Source organism: Odontesthes bonariensis, chromosome 16 (assembly GCF_027942865.1).
Source record: "Odontesthes bonariensis isolate fOdoBon6 chromosome 16, fOdoBon6.hap1, whole genome shotgun sequence".
Taxonomy (NCBI): domain Eukaryota; kingdom Metazoa; phylum Chordata; class Actinopteri; order Atheriniformes; family Atherinopsidae; genus Odontesthes; species Odontesthes bonariensis.
Window position 1 is genome coordinate 152,319 of NC_134521.1, and position 22,682 is coordinate 175,000.

At 46.9% G+C, this 22,682-nt stretch overlaps 2 protein-coding genes across 2 annotated transcripts; one reads left to right on the forward strand and one right to left on the reverse strand.

Annotated features, from left to right (window-relative positions):
- The first annotated feature begins 1,979 nt into the window (after nt 1-1,979).
- Nucleotides 1,980-7,221, forward strand: ttc1 (tetratricopeptide repeat domain 1). The gene is made up of 8 exons (XM_075487230.1): nt 1,980-2,066; nt 2,886-3,287; nt 3,365-3,425; nt 3,656-3,768; nt 4,595-4,631; nt 4,708-4,856; nt 4,938-4,992; nt 6,997-7,221. The coding sequence occupies exons 2-8, from the start codon at nt 2,895-2,897 to the stop codon at nt 7,119-7,121; spliced, it is 933 nt and encodes a 310-aa protein (XP_075343345.1). The 5' UTR covers nt 1,980-2,066; nt 2,886-2,894; the 3' UTR covers nt 7,122-7,221.
- Nucleotides 7,222-7,578: 357 nt separating this feature from the next.
- On the reverse strand, nt 7,579-19,368 carry pfdn1 (prefoldin subunit 1). The gene is made up of 4 exons (XM_075487072.1): nt 19,260-19,368; nt 15,028-15,194; nt 13,934-14,018; nt 7,579-7,714 (listed from the first exon to the last, which is right to left on the reverse strand). Exons 1-4 carry the CDS (start codon nt 19,290-19,292, stop codon nt 7,631-7,633), a joined length of 369 nt encoding a protein of 122 aa, XP_075343187.1. The 5' UTR covers nt 19,293-19,368; the 3' UTR covers nt 7,579-7,630.
- Nucleotides 19,369-22,682: the final 3,314 nt, after the last annotated feature.

A 22,682-nucleotide genomic window follows, 5' to 3' on the forward strand; every position in this document is an offset into this window, starting at 1 on the left:
ACTCAAACTATGTGAACTCAAACTATGTGAACTCACACTATGTGAACTCAAACTATGTGAACTCACACTATGTGAACTCAAACTATGTGAACTCAAACTATGTGAACTCAAACTATGTAAACTCAAACTATGTAAACTCAAACTATGTAAACTCAAACTATGTGAACTCAAACTATGTGAACTCAAACTATGTGAACTCAAACTATGTGAACTCAAACTATGTGAACTCAAACTATGTGAACTCACACTATGTGAACTCACACTATGTGAACTCACACTATGTGAACTCAAACTATGTGAACTCAAACTATGTGAACTCAAACTATGTGAACTCACACTATGTGAACTCACACTATGTGAACTCAAACTATGTGAACTCAAACTATGTGAACTCAAACTATGTGAACTCAAACTGTGTGAACTCACACTATGTGAACTCAAACTATGTGAACTCACACTATGTAAACTCACACTATGTAAACTCAAACTATGTGAACTCAAACTATGTAAACTCAAACTGTGTGAACTCAAACTATGTGAACTCACACTATGTGAACTCACACTATGTGAACTCACACTATGTGAACTCAAACTGTGTGAACTCACACTATGTAAACTCAAACTATGTGAACTCAAACTATGTGAACTCAAACTGTGAACTCAAACTATGTGAACTCAAACTATGTAAACTCAAACTATGTGAACTCACACTATGTGAACTCAAACTGTATATTGAAATTTAATATCAATGTTTAGAGTTTGGAACATTGATTTTTTTTTAATGTTTTATCCAGCTTATTCTGGATAGATCTACAGGACTGGCATCAGTTTAGGAATATTATATATATTATAATTATATTATAATTCTCTCTCTTTACTCATGAGTGCAGGTGTTTAACAACTAAAGCCACGTTTAGCTCGTTTTCATGTATTTTCAAAGTAAAAATTGTTTGAACTATTTAGCTGGATTTAATAATTCCCTTTTGGTTATTTTATTCTATTTTCTTATTATGTATTATGATATATATATGTGTGTGTGCACATAATTAATGTTTTTAACGCTGTGGGAGTTCTAATTCACAGGATTTTGTTGGACAGAAGATTCTTTTTGCTCAGTCAGGATGCTGATTTGTCTGCTCGTGCATGAGAACGTGCACGTTCTCCTCTTTGTATGAAATGTTTTTTCAGTCATAAATAAATAAGGTGACGTCAGGTGTTCGTGGAACGTTCTTCAAAGAAAGGAAACATGCAACTCCTTTGTGCAGAATGTTATTTGGGAAAAAATTTGGTCTCTCCCACACAAGTTTTTTTCTCACTAATAAAGTCAAAGAAGTCTCTTTTAAATTAATTCATAAATTTTATCCAACTAAGCACTTTCTTCAGATATATAAAGCTAATATTGATAGTTCCTGTTCTTTTTGTAAGCTTTACCCAGAAACATATCTGTTCATCCAACTATATCCAACCAGATTTCCTTATTTTCTTTGAAATTTTTTTGTTTGGTATCACAGATTTCAAGGCGAAAGATTCCTCTCCCACATACCTTATCAATCTAATTTTGTTGCTTGCTAAATTTCATATTCATAAAAGTAAAATAATGCACAGGAAACCACTTTTTTACCTCTTCGTAATAGATGTAAAATTGTATCTTGACTCAATCTCGAATTCAATTAACAAAAAGGCTATAAAAACAATAACTATAACTTATTTTTGTAACTCGCGTTTACTTGTGAAACTTTTTAATTTTTTTTATTTTTCTCTCTTCTGTTCTAACAGTTTTCTATCTTTGTATTTTTTAACTATGTTCTTCTTTCATTTTATGTCCTTTGTTCATTACTGTACACTATTTCTTTCATGACTGCTGTTACTGTGATATTGTGAAGATAAATAAAGTTTATTAAAAAAAAAAAAAAGAAAGGAAACACGGACAGAGCCACGCGCAGGTCGGCGCGCTCCCGATCCAGCAGGAGGCAGAAGAAAACCGGAAGTGGGTAAAAGCCTCGAAGAAGTCCTGACCTGGATGTGACGTCAGGGAGTGTGTTGGGCAGACTGAGCGGTCTTCACAGGTGAGCAGAAATCAGCTGTTTTTTTACCTCTAATGTTTTAATAATCCGACACAAAGCTGCGCAGTGATGACATCATGAGAGGCCGTGACGTAGGAGGTGGCTGACGTCACGTATCGGGTCCGGAGCCGGCTGTTAGCTCCGCGGTTAGCATGTAGCTCAGCTGATCCATCCTATGAGATGTGAAATATATGAAAAAATAAAAATATATAATGTATTTTACAGGGCTGCCGTTCACAGCAGAAACACACCAACAGATAAAAAATGAAGGAAATAAATAAATGAATAAATGTGTTGCTGCTCGTGTTTACCCTCCATCTGCTGATCTGGGACTCTCAGGTTTCATTAACTGAATGTTTCCTTTAGACAACAATAATAACAACAACAATAATAATAACAACAATGAGGCTAAACTGAGGAACTGAGACTTTAAACAGAATGTGTGCCTAATGTCTGTAACAGTGTATTTTGTTTTTTATTTTACTTTATTTTTTTTGTTTATGTCTCGTTTTTGTCTCTGCTTTCTGTTTGTTCCTGATGTAAAGCGTCTTTGAGCATTCGGAAAAGCGCTATATAAAACTTATATATTATTATCATTATTATTATTATTATTAAATGTTGAAGTCAGAGCAACAGCAGTAGCAGCTGTGAGAAGGAAAGATCTAAAGGATGGATTCAAATGGCTCCTGCAGCATATTTAAGGCCCGCTGGGGTCCACCTGCTGTTCCATCTACTTTTTATTCATAATTTATTTGTTTTATTGTCAAAGATGTGCTCGTTTAAAGGGAAGTTTGATCAGTTTGATTGATCTCTGTGTGGCAGAGCGTCAGGATGAGCCGGAGAGGAGCAGCTGCAAAGGCCCGAGGGAAGGAGCCGGAGCCGGAGGAGGACTTCTACGACTGCCAGGAGACTCTGGAGCCTCCTCACCTCAGAGAGGAAGAGGAGGAGGAGGAGGGAGAGGAGAAGAAGAAGAGAGACAGCGAGGAGGAAACCCAACAGGACACTAAACGTTCAGAAGAGTCTCACAGTCAAACAGACAGAAGAGACGAAGAGAGAGAGACGAGAGGACGACAGGAAGAGGAGGAAGAGGAGAAGGAGATGAAGGAGGAGGAAGAGGAAGAGATGATGGAGGAGGAGCTGAAGGAGGAGGTCTGCAGAGAGGTGGAGTTTGATGATGACTACCTGAGGGAGGTGGAGAAGGAGCTGACGGAGGAGGAGAAGGAGGTAACGGCCTGTCACAGCTGGACCTGTTGGAGTCTGAAATCTGGTGTTTGGTGTAAAACTGCAGGTTTCCATTTCAGAGCCGAAGGCAGCAGAGTTTATCTCTGAAGGAGGCGGGAAATACACAATTTAAAGCTGGAGGTGAGTTAACCAGTTTACTAACCAGTTTAAGCAGTTAAAATCAGTTTACTAACCAATTTGAGCACTTTAAACTGGTTTAATAACCACTGTGAGTAACTTAAACTGGTTTACTAACCATTCTGGGCACTTTAAACCAGTTTAATAACCATTCGGGCACTTTAAACCAGTGTTTATACTTACTTTACTCTCTGTAAGCTGGTGTATTAACCAGGATGTAAACCTTCCTGCAGAATGGCCAGAGGCTGAGCGCAGCTACACGGAGGCGTTGGCTTTGTGTCCTGTTTGTTTCAGCCGAGAGAGAGCCGTGCTGTTCTCCAACAGAGCTGCTGCAAGGCTGCATCAGGTAACACGATGCTAACACGGTGCTAACACGGTGCTAACACGATGCTAACTCTGTGCTAACATGATGCTAACACTGTGCTAACACGATGCTAACACTGTGCTAACACGATGCTAACACGATGCTAACATGATGTTAATACAATGCTAACACGGTGCTAACATGATGCTAACACGATGCTGACACAATGTTCACATGAAGCTAACACGATGTTCACATGATGCTAACGATGCTAACATGATGCTAACACGATGTTCACATGATGCTAACACGATGCTAACATGATGCTAACACGATGCTGACACAATGTTGACACGATGCTAACATGAAGCTAACATGATGCTAACACGATGCTGACACAATGTTGACACGATGCTAACATGAAGCTAACACGATGCTAACATGATGCTGACACGATGTTGACACAATGTTGACATGATGCTAACATGAAGCTAACACGATGCTAACACGATGCTGACACAATGTTGACACGATGCTAACATGAAGCTAACACGATGCTAACATGATGCTGACACAATGTTGACACAATGTTGACACGATGCTAACACGATGCTGACACAATGTTGACATGATGCTAACATGAAGCTAACACGATGCTAACACGATGCTGACATGATGCTAACATGAAGCTAACACGATGCTAACACGATGCTGACACAATGTTGACACAATGTTGACACGATGCTAACATGAAGCTAACACGATGCTAACATGATGCTAACACGATGCTGACACAATGTTGACACGATGCTAACATGAAGCTAACACGATGCTAACAGGTTGTTTGACCGTCTTCTCTTCCCTGCAGGAGCTGAAGGATCAGGCCATCTCAGACTGCAGCAGAGGTGAGTTATGACCTCACGTGATGTCACCGGTTGATTCACCTTCTACACTCACTGATGGACTCTGTGGTTTCCATAGCGATTGACCTGGATCCAGACTACCTGCGGGCGTGGCTGAGGAGGGCGGAGCTTCACGAGCAGACTGAGAAGCTGGACGAAGCTCTGGAGGACTACAAGAAGGTTCTGGAACGAGACCCGAACCACAGCGGGGCCAGGCAGGCCTGCATGGTGAGTTAGGGTTAGGGTTGACCGCTGGGTTAAACCAGTATCTGAACGACCTTTGACCTTTGACCCTCACCTGTCTTTCAGAGGCTGCCTCAGCAGATTCAAGAGAGAAACGAGAAGTTGAAGGAGGAGATGATGAGTACGTACTACACCTGTGTGACACCTGTAACTCACCTGTGTGGCACCTGTGTGACACCTGTGTGACACCTGTGTGACACCTGTAACTCACCTGTGAGACACCTGTAACTCACCTGTGTGGCACCTGTGTGACACCTGTGTGACACCTGTAACTCACCTGTGTGGCACCTGTGTGACACCTGTAACTCACCTGTGAGACACCTGTGAGACACCTGTGAGACACCTGTAACTCACCTGTGTGGCACCTATAACTCACCTGTGTGACACCTGTGAGACACCTGTAACTCACCTGTGTGACACCTGTGTGTGACACCTGTGTGGCACCTATAACTCACCTGTGTGACACCTGTGAGACACCTGTAACTCACCTGTTTGACACCTGTGTGTAGCACCTGTGTGGCAACTGTAACTCACCTGTGTGGCACCTGTGAGACACCTGTAACTCACCTGTGTGACACCTGTGTGGCACCTATAACTCACCTGTGTGTGACACCTGTGTGGCACCTATAACTCACCTGTGTGACACCTGTGAGACACCTGTAACTCACCTGTGTGACACTTGTGTGTAGCACCTGTGTGGCAACTGTAACTCACCTGTGTGGCACCTGTGAGACACCTGTAACTCACCTGTGTGACACCTGTGTGGCACCTGTGTGGCACCTATAACTCACCTGTGTGACACCTGTGAGACACCTGTAACTCACCTGTGTGACACCTGTGTGTGACACCTGTGTGGCACCTATAACTCACCTGTGTGACACCTGTGTGTGACACCTGTGTGGCACCTATAACTCACCTGTGTGACACCTGTGAGACACCTGTAACTCACCTGTGTGTAGCACCTGTGTGGCAACTGTAACTCACCTGTAACTCACCTGTGTGGCACCTGTGTGACAACTGTGTGGCACCCGTGTGACACCCGTGTGACACCTGTAACTCACCTGTAACTCACCTGTGTGACACCTGTAACTCACCAGTGTGACACCTGTGTGGCACCCGTGTGACACCCGTGTGGCACCCGTGTGACACCCGTGTGGCACCCGTGTGACACCCGTAACTCACCCGTGTGACACCTGTGTGGCACCTGTGTGACACCTGTGTGGCACCTGTGTGGCACCCGTGTGACACCTGTAACTCACCCGTGTGACACCTGTAACTCACCCGTGTGACACCCGTGTGACACCTGTAACTCACCCGTGTGACACCTGTAACTCACCCGTGTGACACCTGTAACTCACCCGTGTGACACCTGTAACTCACCTGTGTGACACCCGTGTGACACCTGTGTGGCACCCGTGTGTCACCTGTAACTCACCCGTGTGACACCTGTAACTCACCCGTGTGACACCTGTAACTCACCCGTGTGACACCTGTGTGACACCTGTAACTCACCCGTGTGACACCTGTGTGACACCTGTAACTCACCTGTGTGACACCCGTGTGACACCTGTAACTCACCCGTGTGACACCTGTGTGGCACCCGTAACTCACCCGTGTGGCACCCGTTTGACACCTGTAACTCACCCGTGTGACACCTGTGTGACACCTGTAACTCACCCGTGTGACACCCGTGTGGCACCCGTAACTCACCCGTGTGGCACCCGTGTGACACCTGTAACTCACCTGTGTGACACCCGTGTGTCACCTGTAACTCACCCGTGTGACACCTGTAACTCACCCGTGTGACACCTGTGTGACACCTGTAACTCACCCGTGTGGCACCTGTGTGGCACCCGTGTGACACCCGTTTGACACCTGTAACTCACCTGTGTGACACCCGTGTGACACCTGTGTGGCACCCGTGTGACACCTGTGTGGCACCCGTGTGACACCTGTAACTCACCCATGTGACACCTGTGTGGCACCCGTGTGACACCCGTTTGACACCTGTGTGGCACCCGTGTGGCACCTGTGTGGCACCTGTAACTCACCCGTGTGACACCTATAACTCACCTGTGTGACACCCGTGTGACACCTGTAACTCACCTGTGTGACACCTGTACAGGTAAGCTGAAGGACTTGGGCAACATGGTGCTGAGGCCATTTGGACTCTCCACCAACAACTTCCAGGTGAACCAGGACCCGGCCAGCGGCTCCTACTCCATCAACTTTGTCCAGAACAACAGATGACATCACAGCCGGATTGTAAAGCACCAGATGATGATGATGTCACTGTGACATCACACAACCTGTTTGTAAATAACAATAAAGTGTCGCCAAAGCAAAAGTGTCTAAGATCAGCGTGTCTCCATCTGTTAGTGATTGGTCCTGGTAACCCGGTTATTACTGACCGGTTATTAACCAACACTCTTCTTCTGCACCACAGTGTTATGGTCATAACCCTAACCCTACCCTGAGTCCCAGGCAGTGGGTCAGAGCCAGAGTTTATTAAACATTAAATGATAAACATCTGGTAGTAATCACATTACTTTGAGTTCACGGCACCTATTTACTTCTACTGTAGAAAGAATCTGTTGGAGAAGCTTCACTCTTCATGTGTTTAGATCTCAGAAACTGCAACCCTGGACCCCGAGGGTTAGGGTCAGAACGGTCCAGGGTCCCACAAAGAAGGATAGGAAACAGGACAGGGTCTTGAATCTTTTAATATGAACATTTGATGCAAAGCACAGATTTACAGATCACTGAGCTCTCCTGGACATCAGCATCTCTCTGATGTTGTCCTCGGCTTCTTTGACGCTGCGCTCCAGGTACACCTTCCTCTGCTGCAACACAAACAGGTGACAGGCCGTCAGGTGACACGCCGTCAAGTGACAGGTGTCAGGTGACACGCCGTCAGGTGACAGGAGTCAGGTGACACGCCGTCAGGTAACAGGAGTCAGGTGACAGGGCGTCAGGTGACACGCCGTCAGGTGACAGGGATCAGGTGACAGGCGTCAGGTAACAGGAGTCAGGTGACACGCCGTCAGGTAACAGGAGTCAGGTGACACGCCGTCAGGTAACAGGAGTCAGGTGACACGCCGTCAGGTAACAGGAGTCAGGTGACACGCCGTCAGGTAACAGGAGTCAGGTGACACGCCGTCAGGTGACAGGGATCAGGTAACAGGGCGTCAGGTGACAGGCGTCAGGTGACACGCCGTCAGGTAACAGGAGTCAGGTGACAGGCGTCAGGTAACAGGGCGTCAGGCGTCAGGTGACACGCCGTCAGGTAACAGGAGTCAGGTGACACGCCGTCAGGTAACAGGAGTCAGGTGACACGCCGTCAGGTGACACGCCGTCAGGTAACAGGAGTCAGGTGACACGCCGTCAGGTAACAGGCGTCAGGTGACACGCCGTCAGGTAACAGGCGTCAGGTAACAGGGCGTCAGGTGACAAACCGTCAGGTAACAGGCGTCAGGTGACACGCCGTCAGGTAACAGGCGTCAGGAGTCAGGTGACACGCCGTCAGGTGACACGCCGTCAGGTAACAGGCGTCAGGTGACACGCCGTCAAGTGACAGGCCGTCAGGTGACAGGCGTCAGGTGACAGGCGTCAGGTGACAGGCGTCAGGTGACGCGTCAGGTGACAGGGCGTCAGGTGACGCGTCAGGTAACAGGGCGTCAGGTGACACGCGTCAGGTAACAGGGCGTCAGGTGACACGCGTCAGGTGACAGGTGAAAGGCGTCAGGTGACAGGGCGTCAGGTGACACGCCGTCAGGTGACAGGGATCAGGTGACAGGGCGTCAGGTGACACGCCGTCAGGTGACAGGGATCAGGTGACAGGGCGTCAGGTGACACGCCGTCAGGTAACAGGCGTCAGGTAACAGGGCGTCAGGTGACAGGGATCAGGTGACAGGGCGTCAGGTGACACGCCGTCAGGTAACAGGAGTCAGGTGACACGCCGTCAGGTGACAGGGATCAGGTGACAGGGCGTCAGGTGACACGCCGTCAGGTAACAGGCGTCAGGTAACAGGGCGTCAGGTGACAAACCGTCAGGAGTCAGGAGTCAGGTGAGACACCGTCAGGTAACAGGCGTCAGGTGACACGCCGTCAGGTAACAGGCGTCAGGAGTCAGGTGACACGCCGTCAGGTGACACGCCGTCAGGTAACAGGTGTCAGGTGACAGGGCGTCAGGTGACAGGGATCAGGTAACAGGAGTCAGGTGACACGCCGTCAGGTGACAGGGATCAGGTGACACGCCGTCAGGTAACAGGCGTCAGGTAACAGGGCGTCAGGTGACAAACCGTCAGGAGTCAGGCGTCAGGAGTCAGGTGACACACCGTCAGGTAACAGGCGTCAGGAGTCAGGTGACACGCCGTCAGGTGACACGCCGTCAGGTAACAGGTGTCAGGTGACAGGGCGTCAGGTGACAGGGATCAGGTAACAGGGCGTCAGGTGACGGGCGTCAGGTGACACGCCGTCAGGTAACAGGAGTCAGGTGACACGCCGTCAGGTGACAGGGCGTCAGGTGACAGGCGTCAGGTGACAGGGCGTCAGGTGACACGCCGTCAGGTAACAGGAGTCAGGTGACACGCCGTCAGGTAACAGGCGTCAGGTGACACGCCGTCAAGTGACAGGCCGTCAGGTGACAGGCGTCAGGTGACGCGTCAGGTGACACGCGTCAGGTGAAAGGCGTTAGGTGACACGCGTCAGGTGAAAGGCGTTAGGTGACACGCGTCAGGTGACAGGTGAAAGGCGTCAGGTGACACGCGTCAGGTGACAGGTGAAAGGCGTCAGGTGACACGCGTCAGGTGACAGGGCGTCAGGTGACACGCCGTCAAGTGACAGGGATCAGGTGACACGCCGTCAGGTGACAGGGATCAGGTAACAGGGCGTCAGGTGACAGGCGTCAGGTAACAGGCGTCAGGTGACACGCCGTCAGGTAACAGGAGTCAGGTGACACGCCGTCAGGTGACAGGGATCAGGTGACAGGGATCAGGTAACAGGGCGTCAGGTGACAGGCGTCAGGTAACAGGCGTCAGGTGACGCCGTCAGGTAACAGGAGTCAGGTGACACGCCGTCAGGTGACAGGGATCAGGTGACAGGGCGTCAGGTGACACGCCGTCAGGTAACAGGCGTCAGGTAACAGGGCGTCAGGTGACAAACCGTCAGGTAACAGGCGTCAGGTGACACGCCGTCAGGTAACAGGCGTCAGGTGACACGCCGTCAGGTAACAGGCGTCAGGTGACACGCCGTCAGGTAACAGGCGTCAGGTGACACGCCGTCAGGTAACAGGCGTCAGGTAACAGGGCGTCAGGTGACACGCCGTCAGGAGTCAGGTGACACGCCGTCAGGTGACACGCCGTCAGGAGTCAGGTGACACGCCGTCAGGTGACACGCCGTCAAGTGACAGGCCGTCAGGTGACAGGCGTCAGGTGACACGCGTCAGGTGACAGGTGAAAGGCGTCAGGTGATACGCGTCAGGTGACAGGTGAAAGGCGTCAGGTGACACGCGTCAGGTGACACGCCGTCAGGTAACAGGGCGTCAGGTGACACGCCGTCAGGTAACAGGGCGTCAGGTGACACGCCGTCAGGTAACAGGCGTCAGGAGTCAGGTGACAGGCCGTCAGGTGACAGGCGTCAGGTGACAGGGCGTCAGGTGACAGGCGTCAGGTGACACGTCAGGTAACAGGCGTCAGGTGACACGCCGTCAAGTGACAGGCCGTCAGGTGACAGGCGTCAGGTGACACGCGTCAGGTGACAGGTGAAAGGCGTCAGGTGACACGCGTCAGGTGACAGGTGAAAGGCGTCAGGTGACACGCGTCAGGTGACACGCCGTCAGGTAACAGGCGTCAGGTGACACGCCGTCAGGTAACAGGGCGTCAGGTGACACGCCGTCAGGTAACAGGGCGTCAGGTGACACGCCGTCAGGTAACAGGCGTCAGGAGTCAGGTGACAGGCCGTCAGGTGACAGGCGTCAGGTGACAGGGCGTCAGGTGACAGGCGTCAGGTGACACGTCAGGTAACAGGCGTCAGGTGACACGCCGTCAAGTGACAGGCCGTCAGGTGACAGGCGTCAGATGACAGGCGTCAGGTGACAGGCGTCAGGTGACAGGGCGTCAGGTGACACGCGTCAGGTGAAAGGCGTCAGGTGACGCGTCAGGTGAAAGGCGTCAGGTGACAGGGCGTCAGGTGACAGGCCGTCAGGTGACAGGGCGTCAGGTGACAGGCCGTCAGGTGACAGGCGTCAGGTGACACGCGTCAGGTGACACGCGTCAGGTGACACGCCGTCAGGTGACACGCCGTCAGGTGACACGCCGTCAGGTGACACGCATCAGGTGACAGGCGTCGGGTGACACGCCGTCAGGTGACAGGCGTCGGGTGACACGCCGTCAGGTGACAGGGCGTCGGGTGACACGCCGTCAGGTGACACGCGTCAGGTGACAGGCGTCAGGTGACAGGCGTCAGGTGACACGCGTCAGGTGACACGCCGTCAGGTGACACGCGTCAGGTGACACGCGTCAGGTGACACGCCGTCAGGTGACACGCGTCAGGTGACACGCGTCAGGTGACACGCCGTCAGGTGACACGCGTCAGGTGACAGGCGTCAGGTGACAGGCGTCAGGTGACACGCGTCAGGTGACACGCCGTCAGGTGACACGCGTCAGGTGACACGCGTCAGGTGACAGGCGTCAGGTGACACGCGTCAGGTGACACGCGTCAGGTGACACGCCGTCAGGTGACACGCGTCAGGTGACAGGCGTCAGGTGACAGGGCGTCAGGTGACACGCGTCAGGTGACAGGCGTCAGGTGACGGCGTCAGGTGACACGCCATCAGGTGACAGGCGTCGGGTGACACGCGTCAGGTGACACGCCGTCAGGTGACACGCCGTCAGGTGACAGGCGTCAGGTGACAGGCGTCAGGTGACAGGGCGTCAGGTGACAAGCGTCAGGTGACAAGCGTCAGGTGACGGCGTCAGGTGACACGCCGTCAGGTGACACGCCGTCAGGTGACACGCCGTCAGGTGACAGGCGTCGGGTGACACGCCGTCAGGTGACGGCGTCAGGTGACACGCCGTCAGGTAACAGGAGTCAGGTGACACGCCGTCAGGTGACAGGGATCAGGTGACAGGGCGTCAGGTGACACGCCGTCAGGTAACAGGCGTCAGGTAACAGGGCGTCAGGTGACAAACCGTCAGGTAACAGGCGTCAGGTGACACGCCGTCAGGTAACAGGCGTCAGGTGACACGCCGTCAGGTAACAGGCGTTAGGTGACACGCCGTCAGGTAACAGGCGTCAGGTAACAGGGCGTCAGGTGACAAACCGTCAGGTAACAGGCGTCAGGTGACACGCCGTCAGGTAACAGGCGTCAGGTGACACGCCGTCAGGTAACAGGCGTCAGGTGACACGCCGTCAGGTAACAGGCGTTAGGTGACACGCCGTCAGGTAACAGGGCGTCAGGTGACACGCCGTCAGGAGTCAGGTGACACGCCGTCAGGTGACACGCCGTCAGGAGTCAGGTGACACGCCGTCAGGTGACACGCCGTCAAGTGACAGGCCGTCAGGTGACAGGCGTCAGGTGACACGCGTCAGGTGACAGGTGAAAGGCGTCAGGTGACACGCGTCAGGTGACAGGTGAAAGGCGTCAGGTGACACGCGTCAGGTGACACGCCGTCAGGTAACAGGCGTCAGGTGACACGCCGTCAGGTAACAGGGCGTCAGGTGACACGCCGTCAGGTAACAGGGCGTCAGGTGACACGCCGTCAGGTAACAGGCGTCAGGAGTCAGGTGACAGGCCGTCAGGTGACAGGCGTCAGGTGACAGGGCGTCAGGTGACAGGCGTCAGGTGACACGTCAGGTAACAGGCGTCAGGTGACACGCCGTCAAGTGACAGGCCGTCAGGTGACAGGCGTCAGGTGACAGGCGTCAGGTGACAGGCGTCAGGTGACAGGCGTCAGGTGACAGGGCGTCAGGTGACACGCGTCAGGTGAAAGGCGTCAGGTGACGCGTCAGGTGAAAGGCGTCAGGTGACAGGGCGTCAGGTGACAGGCCGTCAGGTGACAGGGCGTCAGGTGACACGCGTCAGGTGACAGGCGTCAGGTGACACGCGTCAGGTGACACGCGTCAGGTGACACGCCGTCAGGTGACACGCCGTCAGGTGACACGCCGTCAGGTGACACGCCGTCAGGTGACACGCGTCAGGTGACAGGCGTCGGGTGACACGCCGTCAGGTGACAGGCGTCGGGTGACACGCCGTCAGGTGACAGGGCGTCAGGTGACAGGCGTCAGGTGACACGCGTCAGGTGACACGCGTCAGGTGACACGCCGTCAGGTGACACGCGTCAGGTGTCAGGTGACAGGGCGTCAGGTGACACGCGTCAGGTGACAGGCGTCAGGTGACGGCGTCAGGTGACACGCCGTCAGGTGACAGGCGTCGGGTGACACGCGTCAGGTGACACGCGTCAGGTGACACGCGTCAGGTGACACGCCGTCAGGTGACACGCCGTCAGGTGACACGCGTCAGGTGACAGGCGTCAGGTGACAGGGCGTCAGGTGACACGCGTCAGGTGACAGGCGTCAGGTGACGGCGTCAGGTGACACGCCGTCAGGTGACACGCCGTCAGGTGACACGCCGTCAGGTGACAGGCGTCGGGTGACACGCCGTCGGGTGACACGCCGTCAGGTGACACGCCGTCAGGTGACAGGCGTCAGGTGACACGCCGTCAGGTGACAGGCGTCAGGTGACAGGCGTCAGGTGACAGGTCTCAGGTGACACGCCGTCAGGTGACACGCCGTCAGGTGACAGGCGTCAGGTGACACGCCGTCAGGTGACAGGCGTCAGGTGACAGGGCGTCAGGTGACACGCCGTCAGGTGACAGGCGTCAGGTGACAGGCGTCAGGTGACAGGGCGTCAGGTGACAGGGCGTCAGGTGACACGCCGTCAGGTGACACGCCGTCAGGTGACAGGTGAAAGGTCTCAGGTGACAGGGCGTCAGGTGAAAGACGTCAGGTGACACGCGTCAGGTGTATCATGCATTGGTCAGGTGTCTGATGTGCGTCTTTACCTCGAGCTCTTTGATCTTCTCATCGACAGTCTTCTGTTTGTCCGTCAGCAGGTTATTGATCTCCTCCTTTGACTGAAGAACGAACCTGAAACAGTAACATGATCGTCTTCAGCTCCTTAAAGCTCATCAATATACAAACTGATCATCAATACACAAACTGATCATCAATATACAAACTGATCATCAATATACAAACTGATCATCAATACACAAACTGATCATCCATACACAAACTGATCGTCCATAAATGGCCTCCTGCTAATGGCTCAGTGTTTGCACTGGGGATGCACCGATCTGCGTTTTTCACCTCCGATACTGATGTCTGGAGTTTAGTATCAGCCGATACCGAACCAAACTGATCCGAACCGAACCGATCCGAACCGATCCGAACTGATCCGAACCGAACCGATCCGAACTGATCTGAACCGAACCGATCCGAACTGATCCGAACCGAACCGATCCGAACTGATCCGATCCGAACTGATCTGAACCGAACCGATCCGAACTGATCCGAACCGAACCGATCCGAACTGATCCGATCCGAACTGATCTGAACCGAACCGATCCGAACTGATCCGATCCGAACTGATCTGAACCGAACCGATCCGAACTGATCCGATCCGAACTGATCTGAACCGAACCGATCCGAACTGATCCGAACCGAACCGATCCGAACTGATCCGAACCGAACCGATCCGAACTGATCCGAACCGAACCGATCCGAACTGATCCGAACCGATCCAGAAACACAGAGTTCTGGGAAACGGTAAGTTTGGTTGTGTGGAACAGACTGGGATCATTCTGCTGTGCAAGGCAACGTCAGACTTAAACATTTCTTTCCTATATTTTTAAAAACAAATAAATAGATATAAATGTACTGAATTACTTATTTATTTAATAATTGTTCACCAGTAAAACAATCTGAGCCAAAATATAACGAGTGGAACTGGTTCAGTCGGTGCAGGTAGGGATTCAAACTCCAACGTAAAACTAAATAAATATTAAATAATAAAGGAGCTGAAATAGACAAAAAAACTATAGCTTCAGCAGCTCGGTTGGTCGACTTTCAGAATAAATGAATCAGCTCGACTCACATGCGTCCGACGCCCTCGTACAGCCGCGTGTTGTCGGGCAGCGTGGCGATCTCGGCGTGCGTGAGCTTGGCGTGTTTCTGAACTCGGGTCAGCTGATCGATCTGCAGGTCGGCCAGCTTCACCTTCTGCTGCGTGTCGATCATCTTCACCTGCAGCTCCGAGAAGGCCTGAGGAGACATCAAGCTTTCAGTTATTACCCCAATTACCCTGAGGAGACATCAAGCTTTTTATATATTACCCCAATTACCCTGAGGAGACATCAAGCTTTCAGTTATTACCCCAATTACCCTGAGGAGACATCAAGCTTTCAGTTATTACCCCAATTACCCCGAGGAGACATCAAGCTTTCAGTTATTACCCCAATTACCCTGAGGAGACATCAAGCTTTCAGTTATTACCCCAATTACCCTGAGGAGACATCAAGCTTTTTATATATTACCCCAATTACCCTGAGGAGACATCAAGCTTTCAGTTATTACCCCAATTACCCTGAGGAGACATCAAGCTTTCAGTTATTACCCCAATTACCCCGAGGAGACATCAAGCTTTCAGTTATTACCCCAATTACCCTGAGGAGACATCAAGCTTTCAGTTATTACCCCAATTACCCCGAGGAGACATCAAGCTTTCAGTTATTACCCCAATTACCCCGAGGAGACATCAAGCTTTTTATTTATTACCCCAATTACCCTGAGGAGACATCAAGCTTTCAGTTATTACCCCAATTACCCTGAGGAGACAGCAAGCTTTCAGTTATTACCCCAATTACCCTGAGGAGACAGCAAGCTTTCAGTTATTACCCCAATTACCCCGAGGAGACATCAAGCTTTCAGTTATTACCCCAATTACCCTGAGGAGACATCAAGCTTTCAGTTATTACCCCAATTACCCTGAGGAGACATCAAGCTTTCAGTTATTACCCCAATTACCCTGAGGAGACATCAAGCTTTCAGTTATTACCCCAATTACCCTGAGGAGACATCAAGCTTTCAGTTATTACCCCAATTACCCTGAGGAGACATCAAGCTTTCAGTTATTACCCCAATTACCCTGAGGAGACATCAAGCTTTTTATATATTACCCCAATTACCCTGAGGAGACATCAAGCTTTTTATATATTACCCCAATTACCCTGAGGAGACATCAAGCTTTTTATTTATTACCCTAATTACCCTGAGGAGACATCAAGCTTTCAGTTATTACCCTAATTACCCTGAGGAGACATCAAGCTTTTTATTTATTACCCTAATTACCCTGAGGAGACATCAAGCTTTCAGTTATTACCCCAATTACCCTGAGGAGACATCAAGCTTTCAGTTATTACCCCAATTACCCTGAGGAGACATCAAGCTTTCAGTTATTACCCCAATTACCCTGAGGAGACATCAAGCTTTTTATTTATTACCCTAATTACCCTGAGGAGACATCAAGCTTTTTATTTATTACCCTAATTACCCTGAGGAGACATCAAGCTTTTTATTTATTACCCTAATTACCCTGAGGAGACATCAAGCTTTTTATTTATTACCCTAATTACCCTGAGGAGACATCAAGCTTTCAGTTATTACCCCAATTACCCTGAGGAGACATCAAGCTTTCAGTTATTACCCTAATTACCCTGAGGAGACATCAAGCTTTCAGTTATTACCCTAATTACCCTGAGGAGACATCAAGCTTTTTATTTATTACCCTAATTACCCTGAGGAGACATCAAGCTTTTTATTTATTACCCTAATTACCCTGAGGAGACATCAAGCTTTTTATTTATTACCCTAATTACCCTGAGGAGACATCAAGCTTTCAGTTATTACCCTAATTACCCTGAGGAGACATCAAGCTTTCAGTTATTACCCTAATTACCCTGAGGAGACATCAAGCTTTCATTTCCAGCAGTGTTCAAACACTTTGGTTCAAATGCAACAGACATGGAATCCAAACCCTACTTTCGGTTCCAGAAACGCTGATTTGAGTGAGTTTAATCAACTCTGAGTAGTTGCACCTTGAGTTTACTCTAAACTAGTAAACTCAGAGTTTAGAGTAAACTCTGAGTTTAGAGTAAACTCTGAGTTTCTATCTCAGAGGAGATCAACTCAGAGTTCAGGAACAGACTCAAGGCCGGTTTATGGTCGGAAACCAGGTCGTCTGCGTGTGTGTCGCAGTTAACGCAGACATGCCCCCCCCCCCCCCCCTTACGCAGACACTCTGGTGCACCTCCCCAAAATTGTAACTCACCGCAGACAGTGCCGCAGATATCGTCGCAGGGAGGAGAGAAAGGAGGCCTCTGATTGGTCAACTCTTCTTCCGCTCTACAGTATGCGTATTTCAGGTTTGCTAACCGGCTAATGGTGACGCTAACCGTGCTAACCGTGCTAACCGTGACGATTCTTTCGCCTCTCTGCCAGCTCCAGTAGTAGCAATATTTCTTCTATTTCTAGATCGATCAGCTGCATCTCAATCAAAGTGCGCATTCGTCCAGTCGCCATTGTTGTTGAATGACCTCCGTAACCGGAAGAGAAACACGCCACCCACCACACCCACAATCCTAGCTTGTTCGTGATTGTCCCTCTTGCGTTGTGGCGTGGGATTAACATAGCGCAGACCGCGCTTCAAAAGTGGGCATAAATCAAAAATAACTGCGCCATGTCTGCGACACACTGCTGCGAGAGCATACACGGCCCTTCAGGCCCCATCCACACGCAGCCGGGTATCTGCTAAAACGAATATATTTTTCTACGTTTGGACCTGTCATCCACATGAAAACGCATAAAAACGCATCGTAAACGAATGTTTTTAAAAACTCCGGGCAAAGTGAAGATTTTTGAAAACTCCGTTTATGCAGCTGCGTGTAGACAGAGATAACCGGAGTTTTGCATTTTCGAACGTCACAATATGCGCCAAAACAACAACAAATCTGCTTTAAAGTCTAAAGTGCGACCTTTGTTTACTGAAGAAGCATGGATGCCTTCAGAACTGTGGTGGTTATTATTGTGCAGGCGCTGTTTACTGCCTTGATTTTACACGCCACAGTCGTACTCCCAGAGGAACGGTGTGACAATTTCACACGTCCCGGTCCTCACTGCTGTCGCTGTCGGAAATATTACGTCCTCATATCGAGGGGCAGTCATGCGATCACCTGTCAGTGTGCTCAAAAAAGCTGCGTGCACACTTTATTATTTAGCTGACGAGGGCAGATTGCGCAAAACAGCAAATGCATTTGGGTTGTCAAGACAGGTGAAAACGCAGATGTTCGGTTATGTGTGGAAGGAGTTTTTTTCGAAAACGAGGTAATGTGGATACAGATTATTTTATAAACGGAGGGGGGGGGGCGAAACATTCGGTTTTAAAAATACCCGGCTACGTGTGTACATAGCCTCAGAGTTTGTTGAACCTGCTTTGAGAGTCGGACCCCCGGTGTTCTTTTTTCCATAGAAGGATTCAGGTGAGATCCGGCTGCCTTTATCACAACAATATGTCAAACTCAATAGGCTTCAAGTCTCTCCTAAAAAACAATAACAAAGAAAAAAAACTTCATACTGTATATAGCTAATGTTTATTCACTATTTTTTATTTTATTTTATTCTATATTTATTTTATTCTATTTGCTTGTTTTTACTTTAATTGTTTACATATCTTTTACTGTATGCTGCTGCAACACAACAATTACCCAAATTGGGATGAATAAAGTATCTATCTATCTATTAAATGATGGATAACCTTATGCAGCCTGGTGTGCCTTTAATGAGTCTGCCAGCACAGAGCAACCAGCTGAGGACAGATGTTCTGATGGCAGCCGCATCATTCAGCATCTGCTGACATGTTGTTTCTAATAACCATCTCATTATTATTATTATTATTATCATTATCATTATATTTGGGAGACCACAGTTCTCAGCTGAGCAGCAGCCAAAGGGCTGATGATGATGATGATGATGATGAAGCTCACTCTTCTTCCGGAGCGTCACGTGGTGTCTGATCAGCTCTGCAGTGATCGATTAAGCTCCTGATTGATCAGAGGAGACACAATCTGTCTGACATGTGTTAATATGTGTTAGCATCGTGTGGCTACACATGTTAGCATCCTGTGGCTACACATGCTAACAGCTGGCTCCGCTATTAGCCACTGCACGCGCGCTTTGCAGCTGGACGCAGAAGCACGTGACGCAGACAGCACGTGACACACAGGTGAGGACAGGACACATTACATGAGACACACAGGTGAGCAGAACCGGTACCTTCTTTAGCTCCAGATCCACGGGCGCAGACATCCTCTCAATGGACCGTTCACAGACTGCGCATGCGCACCTTCTTCTTCTTCTTCTTCTTCTTCTTCTTCTTCTTCTTCTTCTTCTTCTTCTTCTTCTTCTTCTTCTTCTTCTTCTTCTTCTTCTGGTGTTTATTTGCGTTTAGCGCAACCAGCTGGTAGATGGACCGTTTTATCTGCATTCTGTAATCAGACATAAAGAAATTATACTTCCTGAACTGAACTTTTATCCTTTTTATCTCACATTTCTTACACGTAACCACAACATGTTTCTTCTTTATTACAAAACTCACACTTAGCTGAGTCACATTAATTCACATTAATATCATATTATGAGTCACATTAATTCATATTAATATCATATTATGAGTCACATTAATTCATATTAATATCATATTATGAGTCACATTAATTCATATTAATATCATATTATGAGTCACATTAATTCATATTAATATCATATTATGAGTCACATTAATTCACATTAATATCATATTATGAGTCACATTAATTCACATTAATATCATATTATGAGTCACATTAATTCATATTAATATCATATTATGAGTCACATTAATTCACATTAATATCATATTAATATCATATTATGAGTCACATTAATTCATATTAATATCATATTATGAGTCACATTAATTCACATTAATATCATATTAATATCATATTATGAGTCACATTAATTCACATTAATATCATATTATGAGTCACATTAATTCACATTAATATCATATTATGAGTCACATTAATTCACATTAATATCATATTATGAGTCACATTAATTCACATTAATATCATATTAATATCATATTATGAGTCACATTAATTCACATTAATATCATATTATGAGTCACATTAATTCATATTAATATCATATTATGAGTCACATTAATTCACATTAATATCATATTATGAGTCACATTAATTCACATTAATATCATATTAATATCATATTATGAGTCACATTAATTCACATTAATATCATATTATGAGTCACATTAATTCACATTAATATCATATTAATATCATATTATGAGTCACATTAATTCACATTAATATCATATTATGAGTCACATTAATTCACATTAATATCATATTAATATCATATTATGAGTCACATTAATTCACATTAATATCATATTATGAGTCACATTAATTCACATTAATATCATATTAATATCATATTATGAGTCACATTAATTCACATTAATATCATATTATGAGTCACATTAATTCATATTAATATCATATTATGAGTCACATTAATTCATATTAATATCATATTATGAGTCACATTAATTCATATTAATATCATATTATGAGTCACATTAGAGTGAGACATCTTTATTTATATCAGAGTGAGACCTCTTTATTTATATCAGACAGAGTGAGACCTCTTTATTTATATCAGAGTGAGACATCTTTATTTATATCAGAGTGAGACATCTTTATTTATATCAGACAGAGTGAGACCTCTTTATTTATATCAGACAGAGTGAGACATCCTTATTTATATCAGAGTGAGACCTCTTTATTCATATCAGAGTGAGACCTCTTTATTCATATCAGAGTGAGACCTCTTTATTTATATCAGAGTGAGACCTCTTTATTTATATCAGAGTGAGACCTCTTTATTTATATCAGAGTGAGACATCTTTATTTATATCAGACAGAGTGAGACATCCTTATTTATATCAGAGTGAGACATCCTTATTTATATCAGAGTGAGACATCCTTATTTATATCAGAGTGAGACATCTTTATTTATATCAGAGTGAGACCTCTTTATTTATATCAGAGTGAGACCTCTTTATTTATATCAGAGTGAGACCTCTTTATTTATATCAGAGTGAGACCTCTTTATTTATATCAGACAGAGTGAGACATCCTTATTTATATCAGACAGAGTGAGACATCCTTATTTATATCAGAGTGAGACATCTTTATTTATATCAGACAGAGTGAGACATCCTTATTTATATCAGAGTGAGACATCTTTATTTATATCAGAGTGAGACATCCTTATTTTTTTCAGAGTGAGACATCTTTATTTATATCAGAGTGAGACATCCTTATTTATATCAGAGTGAGACATCTTTATTTATATCAGAGTGAGACCTCTTTATTTATATCAGACAGAGTGAGACATCCTTATTTATATCAGAGTGAGACATCTTTATTTATATCAGACAGAGTGAGACATCCTTATTTATATCAGAGTGAGACATCTTTATTTATATCAGACAGAGTGAGACATCCTTATTTATATCAGAGTGAGACATCTTTATTTATATCAGAGTGAGACATCTTTATTTATATCAGACAGAGTGAGACATCTTTATTTATATCAGACAGAGTGAGACATCCTTATTTATATCAGAGTGAGACATCTTTATTTATATCAGACAGAGTGAGACATCCTTATTTATATCAGAGTGAGACATCTTTATTTATATCAGACAGAGTGAGACATCCTTATTTATATCAGAGTGAGACATCTTTATTTATATCAGAGTGAGACATCTTTATTTATATCAGAGTGAGACATCTTTATTTATATCAGAGTGAGACCTCTTTATTCATATCAGAGTGAGACATCTTTATTTATATCAGAGTGAGACATCCTTATTTATATCAGAGTGAGACATCTTTATTTATATCAGAGTGAGACATCCTTATTTATATCAGAGTGAGACCTCTTTATTTATATCAGACAGAGTGAGACATCCTTATTTATATCAGAGTGAGACATCCTTATTTATATCAGAGTGAGACATCTTTATTTATATCAGAGTGAGACCTCTTTATTTATATCAGACAGAGTGAGACATCCTTATTTATATCAGAGTGAGACATCTTTATTTATATCAGAGTGAGACATCTTTATTTATATCAGAGTGAGACATCTTTATATATTTATATCAGAGTGAGACATCCTTATTTATATCAGAGTGAGACCTCTTTATTCATATCAGAGTGAGACCTCTTTATTCATATCAGAGTGAGACATCCTTATTTATATCAGAGTGAGACATCCTTATTTATATCAGAGTGAGACCTCTTTATTCATATCAGAGTGAGACCTCTTTATTCATATCAGAGTGAGACATCCTTATTTATATCAGAGTGAGACCTCTTTATTCATATCAGAGTGAGACCTCTTTATTCATATCAGACAGAGTGAGACATCCTTATTTATATCAGAGTGAGACATCTTTATTTATATCAGAGTGAGACATCTTTATTCATATCAGAGTGAGACATCTTTATTTATATCAGACAGAGTGAGACATCCTTATTTATATCAGAGTGAGACATCCTTATTTATATCAGAGTGAGACATCTTTATTTATATCAGAGTGAGACCTCTTTATTCATA